General features: G+C 38.0%; 1 protein-coding gene across 2 annotated transcripts in view; it reads right to left on the bottom strand.

Moving 5' to 3' along the window:
* GALC (galactosylceramidase) overlaps positions 1–27,040 on the bottom strand; it is a 63,436-nt gene that overhangs the window by 35,896 nt on the left and 500 nt on the right. The window contains exons 2-9 of one of the 2 annotated variants that reach the window (XM_058292720.2): positions 25,920–26,112; positions 23,722–24,191; positions 18,011–18,079; positions 17,679–17,742; positions 16,414–16,527; positions 8,097–8,236; positions 6,049–6,087; positions 1,820–1,950 (exon numbers count right to left, since the gene is read on the bottom strand). In XM_058292720.2, the coding sequence (XP_058148703.1) occupies positions 1,820–1,950; positions 6,049–6,087; positions 8,097–8,236; positions 16,414–16,527; positions 17,679–17,742; positions 18,011–18,079; positions 23,722–23,877 (713 nt within the window). In that variant the 5' untranslated portion in view covers positions 23,878–24,191; positions 25,920–26,112. Of the gene's footprint in view, positions 1–1,819; positions 1,951–6,048; positions 6,088–8,096; positions 8,237–16,413; positions 16,528–17,678; positions 17,743–18,010; positions 18,080–23,721; positions 24,799–25,919; positions 26,113–27,040 lie in introns of those variants that run through there. The other variant, XM_058292722.2, reaches the window with a different exon arrangement.

The raw sequence follows: 27,040 nt of genomic DNA, 5'->3' as shown, positions 1-27,040 counted from the left end.
GTGAAAATGACAGGGAAGAAAAAAAGGGGGAGAAACCTTTAAGAGCACCCAGAATGGTATAAAAGCTCCACAGTAAATGAGGGATTTCAATCTGGTTTTAGAAACCATAAAATGGATAGGAAGCATGTTGATGGATGGAGCTAGCAGAGAAGGCCACGGGCTAGAATACTCCAGGAAAAGAATGGATTGGAGAAGAATTGTGGGAAGATGGTAGAGTAGGAAGCTCCAGGAAACAGTCCTAGTTATGTACCATAACTAGTAAACAGGCAAGAACTGTCTGAATCAACTATTTTGAAATCCAAGAGTCCAGTAGAGCACTGCACAGCATTCAAGGAAGAGCAGGAGGAAGAGGCAGGTAAATTACAATAAATTTTTGAGGAGCAGAAAGAAAAAAGAATTATAAAGAGCAAAAATAGTCTAAGAGACCACTGGAATACCATCAAGGTTACCAGAAGGAGGGGAAGAGAGGGAGGAAGGAAGGAAGGAAGGAAGAAAGAAAGGAAGGAAGGAAAGGAGGGAGGGAGGGGGGTAGGGGAAAGAATTATCAAAGAAATAATAACAGAAAAATTCCCAAACTTAGCAAAAGTTCTGCATATCCAGAAAACACCTAACAGGAGAAACTTGAAGGGAAAAACACCACCAATACATACTGATTAAACTGTCAAATGCAAAGCACAAGGAGAGAGTTCTGAAAGCTGCAAGAAAAGTAACATGTTATATTACATTAGATTAAATGTAATGTGTTTTTTACCACACTTTTTTTAAAGTAAAAAGAAATCAGTAAATACATTTTAATCATATATTTGGTTTAACCTAATACATCCAAAATATTATAATGTAATATATAATCCATGTAAAACAAATATTAACATTTCAAGTTCTTTTCTTATACTAAATCTTCTAACTCCAGTGTATATTTTATATTTATAGTGCATCTAAATTCAGAGGAGTCATTTTAAGTGTTCACTAGTCACTGGTGGCTAGTGAATAAATACTATATGGGACAACTGAAGGTCTAAACATGTAAAAATCTCAGAAACAGGTACCAAATAATACCTTCCAGAATTGTAGAGCCTTAGCATGAGAATAAGCAGATTAAATTTTAAAAATTATTTAAATACACAATACTCTGTGCATATTGTCACACAACATTGCTGGGAGAAACAGCTGCTGTCTGTACACATCTCCTGAGAGAGGACAATTGGAAGCTTCATGCTTGGAACTCTCTTGGACTCTGCCCTAAGCACCTTTTCCCTTGGTCAACTGTAATCTGTAGCCTTTTGCTGTGAAAGACTATAACCATGAGAAAGACAGCTTTCAGCAAGTCCTGTGAGTCAATCTAGAGAATTAAAGAACCCAGCTGTGGTCTTGGGAACCCTCAAATTTGCAACTGGTGTCAGAGTAAGCACGATCATAGGGACTCCAAACTCTGTACCACCATAGCATTTACACAAGTATTCATGCTGAGAACTCCCCCAAACAGAAAGCTGAGTTAGGAACTAATTTCAAGATACTGCCTAATAATATCTAGAATTACATTCAGCTTTGCCCCTTAATCTAAACAAAGTTCCATTTTATTAGATTCCAAACATTTACACAATTTGTTAAACTTATTAATGCATTTCATTTCCATAGAAAGCTCCTAAAATATATACATTTCAAAGACAAAGAAATTAACATGGTTTAGTTAAGTAAATCCAAGAAATGCACTTTCTGAAAATATAATCAGATGGGGAGGGGAAGGCAAAAACAAAAGCACAGTCAATCCGCAGAGCAAGCAACCACAAACTGCTACCTTTCAGAATAAAGCATTCCTTACCCTATAACATCAATAGCCTTTAATAGTTCTGGGTCAAGCAACATTGAAGCAGAAATGGGCTCCCAGAGATTATCACTCGCTATGATTTTCACTTGCTGGAGACCTTGATTGTTCAGCATTTTTCTTAACATCTTTTGGAGAGATAAACAGAACATACAGGAAGGGCTGCATGAGTTTTTAAATGCTGAATTATCACCAAGATAGCTAGTGTATCTTCAAATATCAGCATCTAGGATGATAGTTTCAATATTATTTCTCAATAGAAATGTGCCTCCTGTGAAAAATAAAAGCATTTTCATCAAGGTAACCAATTTCATGGGAAAGTAAAAAGAAAAAAAAAAACAAGGGATAAAATGTTTCAGCGGTATTGCCCCCCCCCCATGATTTTTAAATTATGTGTTAACCATAGAAAATTTGAGGGATAAAACAATAAAAATAATCATAATATTACCTCCCAGAAATAATGACTATTATTTTAGTAGGCATTCTTCCAGGAATTTTTCCATACAGACACAATAAAAAATTAGAATCATATTAAACATAGCATAGGGTAAAATGTTTAACATATCTTTTATGTTCAATATTTTCCAAGGTCCTTATTCTGCCATTATTAAAAATATTATAGCTCTTAATGTTTTGTACCATACTAGAAGTTGAAATAGAACTATTCCATTCTTACCTTCAAGCCTTTCACACGTACAAAAATGACAGACAGGATATAAATTTTTTCTGTAGGATTATCCACCCACAAAAACTAAAAGTAACATGTTAAATCCTAAAGGGGAGAAATCAACAAAGCACACACTGAGTACCTACTACTTAACACTGCATTGGCCCCATGCGGATCTTTAGGTAGTAAACATACTGACTAGGATACCAGAAAGAGATGGATGGGAAAATCAAAGTGTATGTGGATTGCCTATACGTAAAAAAGGAATAGGAAGGTAAGAATTCGTAGAAGCAATTCTCAATGAAAGTATACAAATACACCCACTGCTATCCCCTATGAGGCACATAATAGGTAGCCATTAAATACTGGTGGAATTAATTTAAAAAATGAAAGAGTAAAGAATTTCACAAGCTTTTTTTTCACATTCTAACTTTTCTGAACCACATAAGTTTCTTCCAATTAAGGTGTTCTTTTATGAGGCAAATAATAAAAGTTCTATTTAAATTCCTGGTGTACTTTACAATGGATTGTTTCTTAGAACTGATGTACTACAGTATTTTAGAAAACATGGTGAGAATAATGGTAGCAATACAAGTTCATTTTTCAAACAAGGTCAGGTGAGTCTTAGGGTACTCTGGAAGTAATTTGAACAGATCCTTAATAATAAATAGAGATCAACTCTCAAGATTCAGTGGGATTGAGACACCTTATCCCTCTTTTAGGGACCAATTGTGAATTTCATCACCCTGAAGTTCTTTCTTATTCTTACCAACTGGAGGGAGAGCAACTTGTTTAAATTTGCATTTATCACTATAGATATACCTAGTTTCATTAATCCTATTCTTAGACAATCACCTTTAAGATTGTTTACTCTGATACATACATCTAAGTAACATTCCAAAAGTTTTGGGTTATAAGCCATGAATTATAAATAAGTTTCCATTCCAAAGGCAGTATAGAGAGCAGCATTCTTTGAGCAAAAGTTTAACATATTTTCAAATGTTGTTTTTGTCGTAGAACCCTTCCCCTTAGGAAAAAGAAAAACTTAGATGGAGGCCCTATTTATAAGAGAGATGACAAAGAAGTTGTTCTGGTTGAACTGAGTGAAAATCCTGAGACTCAAACAACCATTTCCATCCACCACTCTCAGACCCTAGATGGGATTTTTCAGACACAATTTTAAAATCATAAAATTATCACAGAAAAAAAACAGAGTAAACCATAAATACAATGCAAACAGTAAAAATAAACTTAAAAGAAATAATACCCCACCATCTTTATATAAATTGTAAAGATCATCCCTACTCTCAAAAACAAACACTCTTTCCAGAGACCATTTTAATGTACTAAATGAAAAATATATTGATTAATCTTATTAAACCTGAACACTTGCATTCATTTGGCATGACTGAACTCTCTCCAAGAGGCATTTTAACAAATAGAACACAGATCCCAATAAAATGTTTGCTACAAAAATGGGAAATAAAACTAAAAGTTTTATATTTATAAAAGTGAGATGTTTTAGTGCTGGGAAACTAAAGGTTAAGAGAAGAGGAAATGAACTCTGAACTGTTTAAAATACTGATTATGAATCTTAGAGCAACAATTAGTCCTTCAAACCAGGTCGGTTCAGTTGAATTAGAATGTACTAGAATTAGCAACAGATCCTAAATGTTTTAATTTAAAAAACAAAATAGAATCTCAGTCCCAGAGATTTAATTAAAAAAAAAAAAAAAGGAAAACCAGATTCTAATGTATTCCTCAGATGGAATGAACATGACTAGTGACATACTTGTATAATCACCAAAAAAATAAAACAAAACATAAGCTTTGAAATGTTGAAGTTGGTAGATAAAAAGTTCATCACTGGGGAGAGGATGTGGCTCAAGTAGTTGAGCACCTGCCTTCCACATGGGAGGTCCCATGTTTAGTCCCCGGTACCTCCTAAAGAAGATGAGCAGACACAAAGAATGAACACAATAAGCATAAACACAACAAGCAGACAAGTGGAAACAAAGAGCAGCCATCTGGAGGGGGAGGGGGAAGTTTACCACTTTTTACCACTAAGACCCTGTAGTGACCTACATATGCACTAAGTAGGCTTCTGCTCTATCCACTAAGGTTCCCTTTTTGCCTGCTCTCATAAGACCTGTGCTCATAGCACTCTTGACTTTCCACTAACAATCCTCATGTGTCAATCTTATATTAGCTGCACTTCCCCATAACATCCCTATCCTGCTAGTAATGCCACAACCTGCAGTTGACCTTGAGTTGCTGGGTTCTTGCTGCAAGCAATTTCTCCTCTCAAACCCCTCTTCTCACCGACTATGGATGAAATAAGATGTGAACCCATTAGCCTCCTGACTGGGCTCAGTTTCCCCACTTTTTCTCCCCTGTCCAATCCATCATTCACCACTTGCTCTTCCCCCAAATCCCGTTAGCTCTCAATCATGCACTTTCCATGGCCCTGGGGAGTTCCTACTCCAGCCCTTCTTGTCACCCTTCTAAGAGGTTTCCCTAATCTACTGAGACAGAGATGTTCTCCTCACTTCTCAGCACTCTCTGAAAACCCCATCTGCACATTATTAGGTTAGAGATGATGTTCTAGTTGTCCAAATCTGGCTTTCTACCCCCCAAATATGAACTCTTTTTGGGAAGAAACATCTTTATCTGTGTATCCCAAGTTCATGCACAATGCCTGGCAAACTGGATGCTGAGTAAATGCTTGTTGACTGAATGAATGACTGATGAATAACTGAGTGAATGACTGACATTTTTGGATACTATCTGTTTCAAAATATAAGATACTCAATTTAAGGACATTCTTTTTTTTAAAACTGAAGCTAAAACTAAATGAAAACAATTATATTTCTTGGGGGAAAGATACATGAAACAAGACAGAACTGAAAAACAAACGAGAGAATATTTCTACATGAAAAGTAAAACTGCCATTTATTTTCCAGTGACATAAGGGGTTATTACTCTTAGCTTTTCCTTTCCTGAAAAATGGCAATAATAGTGGATAGTACATAGGGGAGGTTATAACAACTAAAGGAGAGAAGTACTTCAGAAAAATGGCTCATAAATAAGACGCTTTGCAAATGTTCATTGCTATCTGTTTACCAATCATCAGTAGAATTACATTATATGTTACACTTCAATATAATAAGCATTCCAAAGGAAAACAATAATGGAACTATGTACTATGAAATTTGACAAAATTTTTTAAAGCTACATTTCTTGAAGTCCAATAAATCTAAAATGATAAATTGTTTCTCTAACGATTATCATAATGGCACAAATAATGAATTTCAAAATAGGGAAATTCAACACAACTATACAGATAAAGGCAATCCGGAGCCTCCAAGGAGTGGTAAATGCTATAATATCGGGAATATCCACATAATTAAGAAATTTGCTTCTATTTTATGTTGCAACTAGTAAAATAAGTAATTGTGCTGCAAAGAAAAAATAATGGTGTTCCCACTAATTTCTACAGAACCATAAAGGAATTATTCATAATAATTTAAAGGCAAAAATATTTGTGAATTATACATACCTTGATATAATTTATGTCAAATGTCCTCTCATTCCAAATCTATAAAAAAAAAGTCTGAATTGAAAATTTTAAGTTTTAGAATGTAGACATGCCACTTTGTCCATCATGTTTCATATCCTTCATATTATCTGATAAACAATTTCTCTTAGCTTATGGAATCCCATATATCAGAGTTTATAGTATAACATGATAACTTTTTAAAATTAAAATATTATTTTTTAAAATCTTAAAATATTTGATGAGTATTTTTCAAAAAGTAATTTGTTTCACAGATTTCTAAGCAATGGAACATTCATTCATTCATTCATTCATTCAATACTGGCAGAATACTGTGTGCCAGGTGCTATACTAGGCACTGGAGGGCTAACATGGGAATTATAATAATTAGTATAACTGAAAACTAAGGATTAATAATAATACTAATAAGTACACCATATAGGAGTAATTTTTTAAGCACACACTGAAAATCACAGCATTGTGATATATTAAAAAAAAAAAGCATATTCTCAAGAAGGATGGATAAAACATACAAACACAAATCTCTTAGGTTTACAATCACCAAGCATGTAGATTTAGAGTTGAAAGAGAAGGTACGTGACTGTCACTTTACAGTTGAGAAAACCATTAATAAGAGAGATGAATCTAGAGTTCAGGTGCTATACCTACAAGGGTTCATCCGACTCCAGTGAAGCAGGAAAGAGTTTTTTATCTGAAAAGTCCCTTATGATAGCACGTGATTATCAAGAGTCTAAAGAGATGGGAATCATTCATTATTTATCAGAAACATTTTCTAAATGTGACTTTACCATAAGAGAAAACTATTAGGCTATACCTGCCTCAATTTCACTGTGGGTTAAACATTCCCCGACATTTAAGAAACTTTTCACATACAAACTAATTTTCAGTTATAATTTGGAAAAGCATTACAAAAATGAATATATTCCTGCCCCTGGCTTCCTACACCCTTGGTCCACACCCAGTGTCCTCTGTCATGCTATGACACTGCAGTTTATCTGTTCTAGTTTCCCCCCACACTCCACTTAACTCCCCAAGAGCTTATTTATCTTGGTATCCCTAAAACACAGTTATAGGACCTACCATACAGTAGGAGCTCAATAACTGCTTGCTGATTGCATGAAAACTTTTAAAATCATTTTTGACAAATTGGCAAGTGCTTATGGGGACCATTATGTGTGTGTGTACAGCTCTGTGGGGTACAATGCAGTCTGAGGCATGCCTCCAGCCTACCAATAGACCAGCTGGAGACACAATATATCATGGTTTACACTTTTTAATCATTAAAAGATATAAAATAATGGTTTAGGGCAGGGGTAGGTAGACTACTGCCTGTGGACCATATCTTGTTCATGACCTTTATTTTCACATCCTGGGAGCTAAAAGTTTTGTTTTGTTCTGTTTTTACAATTTTTAATGGTTAAATTCCATTTTCTTTTTTTTTCTTATTATTATTTTTTAAGGAGGTACTGGGGATTGAACCCAGGACTTCATACATGGGAAGCAGGCACTCAACTACTGAGCTATACCTGTTCCCCTAAATGGTTGCATTTCAAATAGTTCTAAAATTATCTATATAATGTCTTCAATTTTGCCTCTTGACCCACAAAACCTATAATATTTAAGAAAAATTTGTTTAGAACAACTGAATATATATAGAGCAAAACAACATTGATCATTAAGCTGTGTAGTAAACACAGTATTGTTGTAAGAGTTAGAGTAACTAGGGAAAGCTCTGTAGAATGATTTGAGGTGGGATGGTAGCAAAAACAAACAAAATATAATTTTAAAAAAACAGTTCAGAGAAGGCATATACTTTTAGCACAGTTTTCAGAGGTGGGAAGAATTTGGATGGGCAAAGAGGAGGAATAAAAGATCACATGTAGCTTAAGTTGTACTGTTATCAAACACCAATAGAACAAATTAGTCCATGACACAAAACGGTTAGTTGGGAGTGTCACAGAATCAAATTACTTTTTAAAAATTAAAAATAATTGTCCAAAATTAAATTGTAGTTTAAATATATTACTAACCCCAACATAATCAATGTCCAAATTATGATAATGTTTGGCACCAACAATCCAGCTTATAATATAGTAGGCAGTTAGCTGAAGATTGACATAAGGCCAGTTGAAACCTTTCCCTAGCCATCCAGGGAAAGACCACGGCAACCCTGCAGAGAGAAGGAAAAAGGCAAAGGTGGAGTGTGTATAACAGTGCTGCACTGTTAACAACAAAGAAACTGAACAAAAACCATGCTCAGTTACGGAAAATGCCAATATAGACCAGACTAAAGGAAAAATTATACACCACACACAATTTTTCAAAATCCTTTCCAGTCAAAGCACACTATAATAATATGGCCTGGGCATGAATTTAAACTCATCTAATTCTGTATCCAAGTTTGTCTAGTTTCTTGAACACCAATAAATGATATAGGCTCTATAGGCTTTGAATATTCAAGGAAGAATATAGACTGAATGTGTATTCGAACTTACATCCAGATGGAATTTGGGTGATACGTTCATTCAAGCTTCCCTGGTATCCAAAGAAACCCCTAAAGGCTACTAAAAAAACTAATGAAGAGTCTTTTTGGCACCAAAACCTCTCCTGGCCCCACCCCATGAGTCTCTTGTATAAAAATAACCTAAAGGCTCGGTTTTTTTGGACAGAAGTCTGCCAGGCCCGGCTGGTCATATAAATCTTCCTTCTCAGAGAATTCCTGCGTCCTAGCCTTCAATACACGATCACTGAATCCTCTCTGTTTCCACTGCCCTTCCTGGGGACTCATCCAGGATGGCTACGAAGGCCAGAGATGGCAACAGTTAGTTGTCCCTCTTGGATGCCTCCAAGGAAGCCAGGAGGTCCCAGGCGGACCCCAGCCCAAGGTGCCCAGGACCCCTTTAGACCAGAAAGAGGTTGTGGACTCTGCCGGAGCCCTCCTGGAAGAAGGCACCAAAGGGTCTAAAGGAAGTTCTGAAAATGAAAAAGGAGCTCCACACACCAGATGGGTAAGTCCCCTAGAGGCATAGTGTAAGAAAAGCCTAACTGTGAACATTAGAAGGGGGCGCTGATCAACTCCCGAGAAGACACTAGTATCCCCAAAAGTTCAGGGAGAAGCCATCTTCTCCAGGTCTAAAAAGGAAAAGAAAAAACTGATGTGGGTTTTAGCTGACTGCGGGTTGGTATTTGGTTTGACTTCACTAAGATAATGAAGGAATGAGGCATCAGTATCCCAGTGCTTTCCACTGGGATGCATCCTGAAGAATTGGTCTAAATTTGAAAGATCTTGGTTATAGAAAAATGAATTGTTTTTTTGTGATAAAGCTTAGCCTGAATATGAATTGAGCAATGGAAAAGTTTGGCCAGAAATAAGTCTTTTAATTTTAATGCTGGATTGCAATTGAGCTTGTTTTGTATTTAGCTATTTAGCAAGGGTAGGCAAAGAGTCCTGTTAGACGTTCCCCCTTGCTGTTTGCAATAATTAACAAGCTGTAACTCAGTTCCCCCTGATATGCATTAAAAAAAGATAAGCCCCCTCCCTCCATAGCCTAAGATGGCACTTCCCAAAAATTGAACAAAGAAACCTCCTAGAAATAAAAGTAAAAAGTAAAAAGCTCGGAAATGGCCATATCAGAGAAATGGAAATTATGAGTCAACTTGATAGGCTTTATGTTTCTAAGTACAATGGCTCTTTCGTGTTTGTCCATTTTTTTTTATGCCAATGTATGTTTTCATGCCTCCGGACGGTGGTATTGTGTGTGACATGGTGAACTTTGGTTAGACTGGAACTCTGGGATGCCAGGTCAGTCGACTAAAAGGGTGTCATTCACTCTTCCTAGAATGATAAGCAAGGCTTCTGGCATGCCAGCGGGCTCCGCATGGGAGTCTCTTCTCAGGAATCAGGAAGTTCTACATGCTGCTGGTCCACATGGCCACAGAACAGCCTCTGTGTAATCCTGAACTCCAGTTAAACCCATGTTAAAAAAGGAACGGATAGATCTGAGGCCTAGAAACCTCATATCATGTCTCCTTAAGGAAATAAGAAAATAAACCTCGAACTTCCATTAGTGTAAACTCGGTTGTGCCTATAAAAGGTGTAAATAGTGATCAAGATAAAAAGACCTCATATGCCTAGAAAATCAGATTTGGAGTTCACCCGTTTAAAAATATAGAATTTTCTCTTCTGTTTTAATCTGTGCTTAACTCTGTGTTCAACTTTAAAGTCTGCATTTAGTTTTGTCAGTTTGCTTATGCCTAGAAAATCAGATTTGGAGTTCACCTTTTAAAAATTAAATAACAGTGAGAGGTAACCCAAAAATATATCTTTAAATGTCAATACTGTCTTGCTAGTGAATTTAATGCATAAATCACAAGTGAAATTTATTTAATTGCTGGAAGAAAAACAGAAAAACTATACAAAGTTATTACTAAGAAAATTGTTTTAATTGCTTAGTTAGTAAATAAAGGTACCCAAATTGATTTTAAGTAAAAACTTTCTAGAAACTAAGAGTTGAAATCATTGTATAAATGCCTTTACATATAAAACAGCAAAAAATAATAACAAATTATTACAACAGAATAGCTGTAGCCTAGATTTCAGCTACTGTAATGGTAATCTTAAACTAATTTACCTTTGTTTATGGCTACTTCAAGTCTATCTAGTGCTTAATATAGTAATGGTAATTATAACTTAAACTTACCTTTAATTATGGTTATTTTATAACTAACTCCACCTAGCCCCTAGAGTTCAACTATTGTGATAGTAATTATAAACTAAGTTTGCTTTCATTCATAGTTACTGCAGGTCTAGCCTCAGCAAATATACATATAATTAGTCTTGCTCATCCAAAGTCTACTAAAAGTCAAAGTAAAATATAAAGTTCTGAGACAAGGAAAAATTGTATTAAAGCACTGGAAACATTTTGCTTATAAACCATTCATTAAGAAAGCCACAAAGGGCGGAAACCGCAGACCCCTAGTCTAGAAAAGCCCACAAAGGAAAGCCTTCAGGAAGATTAAGTAACTAAGTTTTGTTTCCATGTCAAACTATTTGTCTGCCTATTTGCTCAGTGTATATTTTCATATATTGGGATAATAATATCAAATTAACAAATAATTCCTAAAAGACCTCTATTTAAATTGTTAAAATTAAATATGCAGTTATAGCTATAATGAATATTCCTAGAGCCCAAATTAACCAAAAAAAAAAAAAAAAACCAGAAAAATCATGTAGAAATCTAAACATAACAACTATTGAGAAAGGAAAAGAGATTTTTCTGAGCTCTTTGACCTACTCAGCCCCCAGGGCCTTTTCTTTGCAAGAGCTCTGGAAAAAAAAAAAAAAAAAAAGACTAGATGTAACAAATTAAACTCAAATTTAAGAATAAGTTTTTATTAAAAAGGGTTTAGCCCCCAGTAAAGAAATGGGAAAAAAAAATTTCTTTGTATAAACTATGACAGTTTCTATTTAGCTAAGGTGTTATCTCTTTGGTTTATAAAATACCAAGTTAATAAATTAATATTATATGTATTGAGTCTTTAATATGATAAAAATTCTAAGTTCATATCTAATGAAATTAAGTTGAAGAAATATAGATCTACCGTCTCTTAAATGCATAAAGTGAAAGCCATCAGTTGCTAATTGTAATCTAAGGTAAATTAACCAGTCTGTATGGTTGTGGTTAGTTATAAAGAGGTTGTAAAAGCATCTTCTAAACTGAAGCATTTAAATAGCTAATTCTAAAAAGCCATTATTAACTAAAACCTAAATTGATGTTAATGGCAAAAAGTAACTTCACAGTAATAAAACCTGTCTGGAAATCACCTCAATGTGCGTATTCAAGTGGTGGTAGTGAAAAGTTACCTTAATTCCATTGGGAATATTCAGTTTTCGTTTTAAAAATAGAAAAAAAGTAGTTTTTCCTCTACTGCTAAAGTAAAATGCCTGTGTAATTAATGTCTTCATGGTAAAAGTGTAGAAGTAAAAAGCAAAGTACTGAAAGTTCATTTAATATGTAACACGCTGCATTAAAAATCTTAAATAGGTATATAAAAATCAAGAGACAGACTTCAGCATTGTCAAACTCTCTTGTTCATTCAAACCAGGCATTCAATACACTGCAGGTTACTTCTCCATATGAGTTATTGGCTTGGCTGGTCACTGACCCCTAAAACAACAGAGGTATCTACTACATCTCTGGTCTGCTCCTGAAATGGATGGGAACTACGTTGCAGTTTCAAACTCCTGCAGCAGCCAACAATAACTCAGTTCAGCCAAAGGTACAATGGATCTCACCTCCAGACTGACACTGTTTCATAGTGCCAAAGAACGCTATGCACCAGGCCAGTAAAATACTGGAACCTATTTTCCTAGCTTCTCTCTAGGGTCAACGGAGCTGCAGTTTCTGTGAAGAACATACCAAGTGGAGCAAAAATTACCAGAGTACTATGAGTAAAACTTAAAACATAATTGGCACTATAGGTTGCTCCCATGGAGAGATAACCTATATGGTACTGCAAACCTGAAGCTTAAAGCTATTAATAGCAGCTCAAGTAGAAACGTATGGATTGAATAGTACATTAATCAGTATTAAGTACTGTACCTATATCCTATTCAGTTATGCATTGTCCAAAGCATCAGAAAACAAACACTGCTATAGCAAAGGGAAATGCTCAAGCTGACGCAGCTGCTAAAGCAGCAGCACAAACCCTAGTTTCCCTCCTACCCCTTATTCCAGCACCTGTACCAGTACTTGAAATTCCGCAGTATACCCAGGATGAACAAACCAAGGCAGCTAGCCTGGAACTCACCCTGGAAATTAATGAGTAGCCTGTTAAAAATACTCAAGTCTACCTGCCAGGAGCAGTGCAGTGGAAAGTCCTTCATCGACTTCACCAATCCACTCATCTAGGGGAGGTGCCCTAACCAGCTTAGCCAAATGAGTTTTCAAAAGGCAAAGCCTGGTAAAAGCAGTCAAAGAAATTAACAGAAGTTGCTCAATTAGAGCCAAAATGTAAAAAAAACTTTACTCTGTAGTTCTGATCACTCCCACAGCAATTAAAGGAATGCCCAGCTTGGTGCACTAACCCAAGTCAGCTGCCCAAAAAAGTGCCAGTTCACCAGAAGCACCTAACGGAACACACAACTGCCAGCCATTGACAGCCACAAATACCTCTTCAAAAGACAAAGCTAAGTAGTATCTAAGCCAAAATCAGCTGTTCCTTCTAACTCTAGCCCAAATGCTTATTGCTAGGTATAAGGCAAACCAGACTTCCCTTTTAAAAACCTTGCCTCTTTTCATCTCCATTAACTTAACTGCAAAGAGAAATGCCTCTTCTTATTCCTCTCCTCTAGCATAGGAACTGGGATTGGCAATTTATACCTAACCCTGTTGTCTATTGCAATTTCTCTCTAAAGTTAACCAACAGCATAAAATAACTCAAAGAAAATACTGTTTCCCATTAACTTTAGGAAAAGGCAGCCTTTGCAGGCACCTAACATTTTCTACTTCTGTGGTCCAGTGTCCTCTTAGTAGGACCATATATTCTCAAAATTCTAATTAAGCTTATTTTTTCCAGAATCAACATCTTGTTACCCATATGGAAACTTCATCCAGCTTCGCCCAAGATGCCAGATTCATCTTACTCCAACCAAGATAAGACAGCAAAAGAGTTTCACACCTTGTCAGATAGGGCCGACTGTCCCTGACCAGCAGGAAGTAGCTACAGAAAAAAGATCATCTCCTTTCAGCACCCCCCTTCAAGATTAAAGGTAAAAACTCTCTAAAGAAAAAACTTGGGCAGGCTAGTAAGATAGGAAATCAGTAGATGGATCTGGAACCTAGCAAGAAATCTCCCCAAGAGTCTACCACTCAGAAGACTTCCTCCAGAAGCCAAGAGAAGCCTCAGATGTTCCCAGAGACTTTATCATTAAGCCCTCCTGAGAAATTAATGGGAAAAATGAGCAGTCGAAGCAGGGAATAGCTGAAAGTCCTCCCATGCCCTCATCATACTTCCCTGCTTCCTCCCCTTAATAATAACTAGAGTACACACTTTAATAAATAATGCAGTAAGAACACAGACAGTGGCCTACCTCATAACCCTGACAATAGTGACGCCAAAGCTTAACAAGCTTAAGCATGCATCAAATGGGGGAAATAATATGGCCTGTGCATGAATTCAAACTTATCTAATTCTGTATCCAAGTTTGCCTAGTTTCCAGAAAGCCAATTAAGTGATATAGGCTCTATAGGCTTTGAATATTCAGGAGGAATATAGACTGAATGTGTATTCGAACTTACATCCAGACAGAATTTGGGCAATGTGTTCATTCAAGCTTCCCTGGTATGTGGGCGGTATGTTAATCCAAACTTACCTGGTAACCAAACAAACCCCTAAACCCTACTAAAAAAACTAACAAAGAGTCTTTTTGGTGCCGAAATCGCTCCTGGTCCCACCCTGTGTGTCTTTTGTATAAAAATAACCTAAAGGCCCTACTCTGGGCTTGGTTTTTTTGGACAGAAATCCGGCAGGCCCGGCCAGTCATAATATATCTTCCTTCTCAGAGAATTCCTGCGTCCTAGCCTTCAATACATGATCACTGAGTCCTCTCTGCTTCCACTGTAATAATTCCTCATTGAGTCCTAGAGTCAAGTCTCATCATTCCAAACGTACTTTCAAGAAAAAGAAACACAAACATCAACAAAAACAAGCACCTCTCTCAAAGACATCATAGAAAGAAATGTGATACGACATTTAACTTAACATCCCCTCCCTCTTTTGGCAATGTCAATATTCAATTTCTGTTCTCAGAGGTCAAATGAAAGTGTTCTAGAAGGCTTATGTTTAATTATTCCTGTGAGGTAAATGTAATGTTAATCCCTCATTCACAAGCACATTTTCTTACACTTTAAGGCTACTTAAAAAATTAGTCAGGTAATCAAATGTAGCAAAACTAGTTTTTCCTTATATCAAGAAAAATGCCAATGGCTCAAAAAGGAAATATACCTTTGTTAAATGATAAAGATCAAATAAGTTTACATTCTTCCAATACCTCTGATTATTTTTAAGCTAAAAAAAATGAGAAGACTAGGGAAGCACTAATTATAATTCCAAATCCTAATTCTGTTACTAATATTAATATAAGCTGAACAGTTCAGTTCCTTAACTTTTGAATATATTACCAACCTAATTCATCACTGAAAAACATCAAAATCAAAATGACAAACTGCTTATTTATTTTTCAACATTCAGAAGGAATGCACAATTGTACCTACATAAGAAATGTGACTTTAAAATAATGGAGCATTTTAAAACAATGAAATGTCAAATACACTCTGAAGACACACCATGTGTTAAGTCTTTGTTAGGACAGGGGTCAGCCTGCCAGACATTCTACATTTAAATGAGAATTGGCCTTGAAAGCAGCACAATGAAAGGCTGTGCTAATTCAATAATGCTTTTTACTGCTGGAATGTTTCTGGAATTTCTTACAAAGTCCATCTAGGAAAAACATACTTCCTCCCCAATTTTTAAATTTAGAAACAAATTATTCCTTTCCTTTAATTTGATTGTTGAAAATGATTTTTAAAATAACTTGAAATCAATTCTTTAAAACCAATCATTAACTTTACTTAAATGAGCCTGAAAGTAGGCCTGTTTCAAAACCTCAAATTCATTTGAAATGATGAAAGCATTCCACCGCTGTGGATACTGGGAAAAATTCACAGATTCTGTATTCACTGCCACAGGAGAGATGTGAGTTTAATCCCCTTTGAGCAATCATCCAAGGCTCTACTACTAGCACCTATGCCCCACAGCACAGGGATTTAGGGCTGAGATTTTCGATATCCACAGTGATAAGCACCTCACTGAGGTTTAAAAAAAAACACTTTTGTACCTACCTCTTCTAGAAACTGGGTCTACCACTGCATGTAATATATAATTTTGCAAGTAATATTGCCATTTTACAAATTTTGATAAGAGAAACTGTTGAGGAAAGTTCAGAGTCACAGGAAAAAAAAATCAGAATGGAATTAGGCTCTAAACCTGATTATGCCTTATACTAATTGTCTGTGACCTTCAGTCAGTAGCTCTCTAAGCCTTCATTCTTTCTTCTATAAAATGGGAAGAGTAACACCTCACTCCAGGGCTATTGTAAATATGAGACGTAATTTATAACGGCAAAGAAAGGATCATGCCTGGCACATGCTTTGCTGCTGGCAGCATCCTGGAGGTTTTAGCAACCTTATTAGTATTTCAGTATTAAAAGGACTCTACCAACATGATCCAGAATTTAAAAGTTGAGGGAAAACAGACCGCAGAAGCATCAAAAACTTTACTTCTTACCCATGAGCGTAATGTTGGGGTTTCTCTTCTTAGCTTCCTTCATTAGCCACCACTCATATCCTCGGAAATAATCCTCATCCAGGGCATAGTGCATGTGGGAGGGCTCAGTACCATCTGAATGGGGGAGAGGAAAACAGGCGGGAGTCAATCTGTTAATGGTCTTTCTTAGGGATATACATACACACACATTTCACGAAAGTAGTATTCCAAGTCCAATCCTGAAGGTGGGCAAATAAGAATAATCTTATATAACCTGAGGATGGATGATCACAGCATAGTATTTCATTTTTTTCATAATCCTAGACATCTTAATGATCTAAAGTAAAAGCCATAACTTTCTATTATAAGCATTAGTAAGAGAGCTGTTATCATCTCATGTAATTTATAATTCCAAAAACTACATACTTCTTTGAACATTTGGTCTCTCTGGGGTTTTCAAATCCCCTTGTCCAACATTAAGGCTACATCACCTCAGTCTCTAGCTTCTTTACCTTGGTTGTGAATCTCTGAGCTCCTGAGCTCTAATTCTCAAACCCCATATAAGCCTTGAGCTATAACATATCACGTTACAGGAAAAAAAAAAAACTGTTTTAGGAAAAAAAGGAAAGAGTACACATGCCCCTCTAGCAAATTCTATACTAACCTCTATAATGTGTCAAGGTAGGTAAATGACATCCACAAACATCAGCCCTTGCTAAATAGGGCCTCACATCACAATACACAAGGACAGCCTGCTTCTCTATCTCTAGCCTAATTAAACTTCATCAAATAATACTAGCCAGGCATGATTAATACAACCTAAACGATTTTGACAATAAAATTCATGTCTTCTCAAAACAGCTTCTTAAAATAAGGAAAGTGTTTGCTATGGGGGTGTTCTTTTGGTTTTGATTTGCATTTTTTTCTTCTGACACAGATTAAGGATGAATACCACCACACAGATATATCCGTTTAAGAAAAAATTATTTCCAAATCACTCATAGAAATACAAATATGCAAAAAATACTCTGGAGTTCACTATAATGGAATCTGATCTATAAATAGTAAACTATATATAAATAAGCAATCTAAAGTAAAAAATGTTGTTTTTGATATAAATTTTTAAAATAATTAAAGAGTTAAAATGAGCAATCTCCTAAGCAACAATCAATATCAAAAGTGGTGGTTTTATTCGTATTCTAAAATCACAGTCTGTATGTTTAGGTATAGATTGAAATGTTGGAGGGGGAACAGATCCCAACATCCCATGTTCCAAATATTCCTACCTGTTGTCTGCCCATCACCGCCTATTTCAACTTTCAGAATATGCAAAGAGGCACCAAAATTTGGCTGGGAAAAGAAGAAACAGCATTAACATCGTGCTTCACCGGATAAAGGACAAAGTGCTGCAAGGCAATTTCTGGTTACTGCCTTTGGTTTAACAGATGAAAAAGCCAAAGCAAAACTTCAACCAGAAACATCTTACAAAAGTAATCTGCCAATTGTCTTCATTATAATTATCTAATTCTATAGCATAATCAGTTCTCTGGATGAAATGCACCACCATACAGTTTCTAAAATATCACAGATACCATGAAATGATTATTTTGTTCATTACCTTAAATAGATAATCCAGTATTTCAGAACGATAGGGCTCCGGGTAATTTACTAGAAGTCGGGAGGTTGCCTAAAAATTAAAAAAAGAAAAAGTTTTCCAAAGTAAGAATAAAATAAATCCAACCCTGAATACTTTTTCACAGTGCTCATGTGTGCCACTTGGCATGCCCATATTTCAGCATCTCTTGCAACAGGATGAACTGTGGGGAAAGTCACTTCCCAGGTCGTTTTATTTGCATGCCTTTGCGTTGCTGATCACTGGGCAAGCAGGCCTGTTGGATGACCAATAGCTAAATACAGGCTCTGAGCAACAGGCAATTTTTCTCTCCTGCTGGGATGAGGATTGGCTGGGAAGTAAGCTTGCTGAGGCTACTGAAGAACCACCACATAATTACCAACTTATCTTGAGGACCTTGACTCAGAGAGTGGTTATTAGTAAAAATGAATCTTAGGTTTGTTAGCTTAAGACCATTTTTCAACAGTGATATCTGGGGGCTGGAAGGGATGATCTTGGCTAATTTTTCCAAAACCTCAATTTATTGTAGTAAAACATTACAAGGAGGAAAGATGAAAGGAAGTACCACTCTTTTCGTGCTTTTGAGAGATTTACAAGTACTATCTGTTACTATTAGGAATGACCACACAATGATCCTCAGGCCAGGCTGTTCTAAGGAAACCTCACACAAGACTGACAAAAAAATGCATGGAAAGACACAGATGGAAATCCAGGATGGAAACTGGATCAAATCAAGACCGTGGCTAATGACTGCTTGAGAACAGAAATCACCACATGAATAACTGGCCAATAATCTATTCATTGGGGAACAATCTAAGCAAGGGGTAGAAAAGAGGTAGTTTATCAGCAGGGAACAGTGAAATGCCCCTGGGCTGGGAAGCCAGACAGCACCAGGTTCAAACCACCAACACTTTTCCAGGTGTATGACAGGGGCAAGGTACTAGATTGTTATGGTGATGTGGGCTATGGGTGGGAGGCTCTTTGTCTCTTCAGAGACAACCTTAACCTAAGCTGTCTGTCCTGACTTGTGGGTGTGGGATGGTGAGAGGCTGCAGTCCTGCCCTTGGTGACCATGGCAAAAACTCCAGTCCCAGGAAACAGTTTAACAATGAAAAGTCTATAAACTTTAAATATTCAGGGAAAATGCAAACCAAATGTGCTAAAAGCTTATCTAGAATGTATGAAGTCCATGCTAAAAGCTTACCTAGGATGTGGAAGATAAATGCTAATTCAAGCCTACTGAGAACTGAAACGAAAGGACCATTTGGCCTTTCCTCTCTGTATAAAAGGGACTCAAAAATCTTGTTCGGGGCTCGGGATTAAAACAGAAAGCTCCCGAGTCCAGCCGGCCGCCAATAAACCATTTTTCCTTCTCAAAATCATTCCTGAGTCCTGGCCTCTCTATACGCAAATAATTGAACCTCTCTCATATTCTGCAACAATGGGGCTTGTAGCAGTTTGATATTGATGAATTCCAAAAAGAAAGATTAGATTACGTTTGTAAACCAGTCTTTTCCTCTGGGCATATTAGAGTGTATGGGATTCAGAAGTTTCACTTTTACTTGATTAAGTAATGATTATAGATTTGATTGGGCCACCTCAGTAGGACATTGCATTCCCACCCCTGTGGTGGGCAGAGATTCACAGAGAAACTGCACCACAGAGAAGTGAGGTTGGATTCTTGAGCTGGAGCCCCAGGGAGTAAGCACACAAAGGAGCTTGGTTGTGAGGAAAGAGAAGAAAGCCCCAGGAAGAGAGGAACACAGGATGCCTGCACCCTGGCAAATGTTGGCAGCCATCTTGCTCCAACACGTGGCAACAGGCTTTGGTGAGGGAAGTAACTTAGGCTTTATGGCCTGGTAACTATAACTTCTACCCCAAATAAATACCCTTTATAAAAACCAACTGATTTCTGGATGCATCAGCATCTCTTTGGCTGACTAATACAGGGTTTAACTTCCTTTTTTACCCTCATACACATCCACTGGCATTCTAGTGTACCCATATCTATCACCCTCAAGCACCTGAAACTGAGCCACAGGCCCATGGAGCTGCTTTCTAGCCACTTGAAGCACAACACACCCCAAATCGAACACAGGACTTTATTCCTAAATCTGCTCCTTCCCCTGCATTTGCCATTTTAGTAAAGAATGACATCTAAACCATAGAGTGGAGTCACTCTCACGCCAAACTTCTCATCAATCTTCCCTCACCAAGACCTACAAAATATCTTTCAAATCCAACCCCTCCTCTTTATCCCCTGCCTTACCCTAGACCCTCCTCACTCATAAGAATAGCCTAAATGGTCTCAGAACTTCCCATATGCCTTACTGTGTTCTACTCTCCACACTACTACCAAAGTAATCTGCCCAAAACAAAAATATAATCAGGAAACCACTCTGTTCAAACCTCCAAAGGCTTTCAGGATAAAGTTCAAATTGCTGTTTTGCACCCAAATCCCTTACTTACTTGGGTCCTAACTCAGCCACTTCACCTCTTATACTCTCACACCTTCTATCTAGGTATACCAAACTACTTTTTCCCCTCCTTCTGCCTCTACATTCACATTTGGTCAACTTCAGTTCATCCTTTAGTTTTCAACTCAAACATCATCTCTTCCAGGCAAGATGCCTTCTGCCCCTCCCATCAATCTGATATAGGTGTCTCCCCACTGGGCTCCTGTGGCACCGGGTCCATATTTCTGAAAAAACACTTCTAACCCTAGGCCCTAATCACTGGTTTACTCAGATAATCTCACCTCTAAGTTCCTTGAGGACAGGAGCTGTGTCTTATTCTAGTTGATATCTATTCATCCTTTTAGTCAATAATCATTTCAAAGCTTTCATGTAATCTTCTGTTGCATTAGTACAGGCAATACAATGCAGGAGGTTTGAGTCAGATGAAGCTTGCATGCTCCTTCCACCATTTACAAGCTATGTGATCATGGGCAAGCTACGTGACATTATTCATTCTGCTGTTACATAAGACTAAAATAAGATGTTCAAAAAGGACTTAACACAGTACCTGGCACATAATAAACCCTCGATAAATGGCAAGCGTCAGATATTCAAATTTTAAAAATATATTCATTGCTCTCAAAGAGCTTACGAACTACCAGAGGCTCACAATATTAAAAGCAGGAACTCTTTAAGTGGATAAACACCATATATGCACATTAACATATCCCTAACCCAAGGCAAACAATGCTTCCTGCCCCGTATTATGCCATTAGAATTGTGTGTTTTGCTGATTCCAGGATATTTTGTCCTGAATGCACGCCTATCCTTAACACAGAAATTGCCAGGCTTAGGCAAGCAGGCCACATCATCATGCTATTATGAATCTGGACTTATATGCAATACAAAAACAAGAGTCAGCTAAGGGCATTATAGCCCAATGTTGAAATACACCATCAAGCAATAACAAACTATCAGATTACCAACCACACTGTCTGAATAAGGGTTAGAACTGTTTATAAATCCAGGAAGAAGCCTTGGAAACATCTGTTCTTTCGAAGTCCTTGGGATAACCTCCTTCTCCCTAACCTCTGAAACTGAATATTAACCGATATTAATCATTTACCAGACACCATCCTAAACACATTCATTACACCTCATCTGTACACTGTCCTACCAGGCAGGTATCACTTAATCCCTAGTTAAGAATCTGAGTCACAGAAAGGTAAAATAACCTGCCCAAGACTAAACAGTGAGTGGCAGGACCCAGACTGGAGTCCTGGCAATCTGTTCTTGAGTCCATGTTCTTAACTACTGTACCCTACAGCCATCCCTTTCTGGCATGCAGATTAAATGAAAGCATTATGAACACTTTGGCCACAAACTGGCAGGTACTGTGGATTCCACAAAGAAGCTTAAAGTGGTGTGTAATTACATAGTATTAAGACAATTTTCATTCAATCAGTAATTAAGTTTCTAAGTAATGTGCTCATATAGGGTCACTAATAGTTGTTGGATGTCAGGAGTCTCCTATTCTCGCTTTACTAATTTTTAACTAAGCTAAATAAACATAATATAACTAAAGACTTCCTTTTTCAGCAAGCTTATACACTGGATTGAATATCACAAATAAAGATATCAGAAGGACAGAAAGGGTCACATTTTATGAAATGCTGACTATTCCAGGTTTAGAAAAAATGAATAAAATAAAAAGAAAAATGGTAGTAATAAAGAACAAATGCATTAACCCATTAGCTCACAGGTTTCCCCTGAAATATGTACCAGCACCTGTGAGTAAAGCTGTAACATAAGGAACAAAAGCGTAAAACTCAAGAAGGATCAGTTGGGTTCGGGAACTTTTCTTTTTTAAACCCTGGCAGAAGATCAAATCTTTGATCAGACTACAGTCCGGGTCACTGACACAGCAACTTCTGAAGGAGGTTTGCAAAAGCAAGCGTACAAAAATCACTTTTTCTCCCAAAGGTCTGCCACCATAAATCCCAGAGTACAAAGGGACGAGGACAAAACAAAGACAAAGCAAAGGTTACAAAGAGCTTGGGACGGGGAGAAAAAGTGATTTTTGCATGCTTGCTTTTGTAATGTGGTATACTGGGTAGGATCTGGAACAGGAAAAAGGTATTAGGTAAAAACTAAGGAAATCTGAATAGTGTGTGGACTTTAGTTTATAATAATACGTCAGTACTGTTTATGACAAATATACCATACTATGTATGGGATACTGATAATAGAGAAATCCAGCTGTGGATAATAGAGAAATCCAGCTCTGCTGTCTCTGCAACTTTTCTGTAAATCTAAAACTATTCTAAAATTTAAAGTTAATTTAATTTAAAAAAAAAAAAACAACAACAACAACAACCCATCCCTGCTCCTGAGATCCTAGAATCAGTAGCAAGGATTCTCAATACTTAATATCAGCACCAAATGGTGTATTTGGACCAGAGTACAGATTCTCAGACCCCACTCCATAACTACAAAATCGGAATTTTCAGGGATGGGCTAGAGGGGAGACAACATCTACATTTTAACAATCACACGAAAAGTGAAGTTTTAGCCTTTAACCCAATGTTTCCCACCTCCTTGCACACAAAAATAGCCATCAATGAGACACATTCCAGGCTATCGGTTAATACTAGTGTAACTAGCCATTAAAAATTATGAATGCTTGTGCGTGTGGTCCTAGATAGTTTCAGGTCTCTTGCCTCCCTAAAGGGACTTTGGGGCACCTGTTGTATCTTTAAACAAAAACCTACTCAGTAATGTCTCTGAAAGAACGCACCTGCACCCCTAAACTAGTGGCCCAGGGTTTCCGACTCCTGGACCCACCCTCCCCTAAAATGGAAGCACCACAATCGAAGCATCGCACTGGGGCGTCCTCTTCTGTAGACTGAGGACCTCTAGCTCCCTGGCCGCTTTTGGTGAAGTCCTGGCACCGGCGCCCGGGGTGAGAGCTCCCGCCACGGCCTCGTCGCTGTCTAGATCTGTCCCTCGCTGGACCTCCCGATCCTCATTGGTTCAAGCCTAACTGCCTCGACAGGTTCAAGCGCTGGACCCAGGCCCCAAGGGGCGCGCCCCGGCAGCTGGCTGCAGGGGCAGCCCCGAGAGACCTGTGATGGGGGAAGTGACCCGAAACGCGGGGCCGCGCCGCGGGGACCTGTGAGGAGGGACGGGGAGGGGAGGGTCCGCCGACACCCCAGCGCAGCCCGGCCGCTCGCCGCTCACCCCGCCGCCGCTGAGAGCTCCGATGCCATCGAACTCGCGGCCCAGCCCGTCGGAGTCGTCGAGCACGTACGTGCCTCCCGGCGCCAGCATCGCGCACAGCAGCAAGGGCACCGCGGCACGGCCCGCAGAACTCGGGGCGCCCACCATCGCCTTCATTCGGTGTTGCCGGGAAGACTTGGATAGGCTTTCGGCCTCGGTGGGGGTCACGTGACTCAGGTGTCCAGAGAGGCGCGTCCGGCTGCCGTCATGATGGAGAAGGGCAGGAGGCCGCTGACGCCGGCGCCGCCATCTTGTGTGCGGGACGCGGGACGCCTGCGCTGCCGACGTCGTGTTGACCGAGGCCAGAATGAGATTTTCTTGGTGCGCCTGTGGTCGGAGCGCGGCTCGGGCCTTCACGAGTACTTCGTTCTTTCTCTGGCGAATTCACGTGCTGGAGCACTATTAGCGATGGAGAGGGGAGTGTCCGAGGCCTACAAACAGAACAGGGCAGGGAGTGACCCTGTCGTGGACCTACGCCAGCATCCTGGGGCGCAGACGGTTGTAGAATGAGAAGACTGGGCTTGGAGCGTCTAAACCCGAATTCTGCTCTAACTTTGGTTCAGTCACTTAGCTCCCTAAGCCGGAGTTTCCTCTTACGTAAGATGCGGCAGGAAGAGCAGCCGCCTGGCAAACGTATTAAATGGAATAAAAGGAAGATAATAGGCACTTGGTAAATCGCATTTGAAGGGTTACGCACTTGGCAAACCTTAGCTGAGAAGGTTCCTCATTCTGGTACCTACCCGGGTATATCCAGGGCTTTTAGCTTCATAAACTACCTGCCACTTAGCGGTTAAAATTATTCCAGGCAGATGACCTTAGATTGGTAGAAAAGTGGTGAATTGTACTGGGATTTCTGCCACATCCAGCCTTATCCTGAGATTGCTGATTCCCTTGGTATTGAAGCAAATTGAGGTTACTGAGACTCTGAGAAAGCTTTTCTGATGACAAAATCTCTTGGCAGAGTCAACACAAGCCCCAGGAACACCAAAATGTCAAGGAGACACCAGGCGGCAAGGAGAAGACATCTAGCACAAAGTCCTAGACATAAGCAAAGCAAACACCAGTGGGCGCAAGCCACAGAAAATAAATCAGGTGGCCATTAAGCTTCCCACCCACCCTGAGATTTTATATCTGTGATTTGCATATAGCACCGAAGAACCACATAATGTGACTAGAAAGGAAGTACCAAAATGATATATAACAAAGGAAAATACCATACACACAAATTAGCAAGATGAAACTAGTACCCAGCATATGCTTTCATGTGGTTCATCATTGCACCATGTACTTGGAAGACATGCTCTAAGTATTTGTGCAATGTGTGAAATCTGGAGAAGAGGAAACAGTCTTTAACAGAAAATGTAGCCTCACCCCCAGGAACTACCAATACTTCCTATTAATTCATAGACTTGCTTACCAAGCCTGTGTTATTTGGTAAGCAAGTAACATAGATTGTTATTTATAATTTCTAATATACACTCAGGAGACTATTAAAGTTTCTAGTAAAAAGGCAATAAATACATGCTGAGAAAGAGCTCAGTTCTTGGACTGCTGGGCACGACACTCAAATTTGCTCAAGATGTGAGATAAAGGGAAGTGGCACTTATCAGACAAGTAATCCTATGTTTGGCTTCCTATCCGTGGCTCTAGAGTCTGAGAGAAACAAGACATTAGGAGAATAGTGTCTCTCAGTACTAGAACTTCAAATGAGTTTAAGAAGTGACAGTTTCCCTCTTAAGTCGACAGTTTCTGAATATCCAATGCCTTAGTCGCTGCAAATCTTTTTCTAAAGTGAAGAATGTGATCAATATCAAATGGTCTCGAAAAAGATAAGAGATCTTGCCTTTTAATGAAAGTTACTAAAAGTCTGGTAGCAGGCTGCTGTCTCACTTTAGGAAATGGCTCTACTTTTAGAAATCTGAATTCGACTGTCAGAAATTCAAGGACAGAGATCATCTTTTTTTCCTTGTACTTCCTAAGCACAGTGTCTAATTTATAGTAGGTATTGAAAAAATGTTAGTTGAGTTGAACTTAAAAACAAAAACAAGAAAAAACACTGAATAATCACATAAGGGGAAAAGGAAAATAAATGGTTATTTTCCTTGAATATTTCTTGAAGTAGAAATCTCCTGGGGCACAAAGGAATATAGAGTACTTACGAAATATTTTCCTTTCATGCACTCTCCTGCAATTATCTGCCGCCTATTAGGTCTTTCAACACTGGGCAAAAGTTGCTTGGTTACAGTTGTCATCACCCTGTTCAGCCATTTCTCTCTACAATACGTGAAGAGATTTTGACAACTCAGGACTTTATAGAAATGCGATGAAAATGGTTGAGAGAACAGAATTCACCTAATGAAATAAATTATGTATTGCTTATTAAACATTTTTTAAGTGTAACTACATTACAGATAAGAACTGCTCTGGCAAGGATCAATGTATGGTATAGTGGTGAAAAGATAGGCTCTGGAACCCCACAGTGGTGCTGTGTCGTTTTGGACAAGTTACTTAGTTACTATGGGCTTCAGTTTACCAATCGATAAAATATGAAAATAAGTTGAGCTGGTAAGTATTCATGTAGCATTTATAAGAGTGACCAGCAATACCACATACTACATGTGTTGTTATATAAAAATAACACAAATGATAACACAGACTTAGCTATAGTATAACTTTTGAGTTTATGCTCTTCCCCAAAACTAAGACAATTCTGGGGAAACAAATCATTCCTGCCTTTGTACTGGTCTGAATTTTTTTTAACCTTTTAAAATTATTTTTATTAAACCAGTTGTAAGTTTACAGAAAAAAAACGTTCAAATAGTAGGTATTTCCTGTATACCCCCTCATATGCACTTTATCCCATTATTAACATTTTGCATTAGTGCAGTGACTTCCTTGAAATTGGTAAAACAATATTATAATAATTATGCAATTAACTATAGTCTCACATTTATATTAGGAATCCCATTTGCACACCAATGTTCATAGCAGCATTATTCACAATTGCTAAAATATGGAAACAATCCAAGTGTCCATTAACCAATGAGTGGATAAACAAAATGTGCTATAAACACACAATGGAATATTATTCAGCTGTAAGAAGACATGAAATTGGGATGCATATGACAACATGGATGAGCCTCGAGGACATTATGGTGAGTGGAATAAGCTAGACATGAAAGGACAAATATTGTATGGTCTCACTAATATGAACTAAAATGATGAATAAACTCACAGAGGTAAACTCTAGAGTATAGGTTACTAGAAATTGAATGTGGGT

This window comes from Dasypus novemcinctus, chromosome 3 (assembly GCF_030445035.2).
Source record: "Dasypus novemcinctus isolate mDasNov1 chromosome 3, mDasNov1.1.hap2, whole genome shotgun sequence".
Lineage (NCBI taxonomy): Eukaryota > Metazoa > Chordata > Mammalia > Cingulata > Dasypodidae > Dasypus > Dasypus novemcinctus.
Note: the sequence above shows the minus strand (reverse complement) of the source record. Positions and strands in the feature narration are given on the sequence as shown.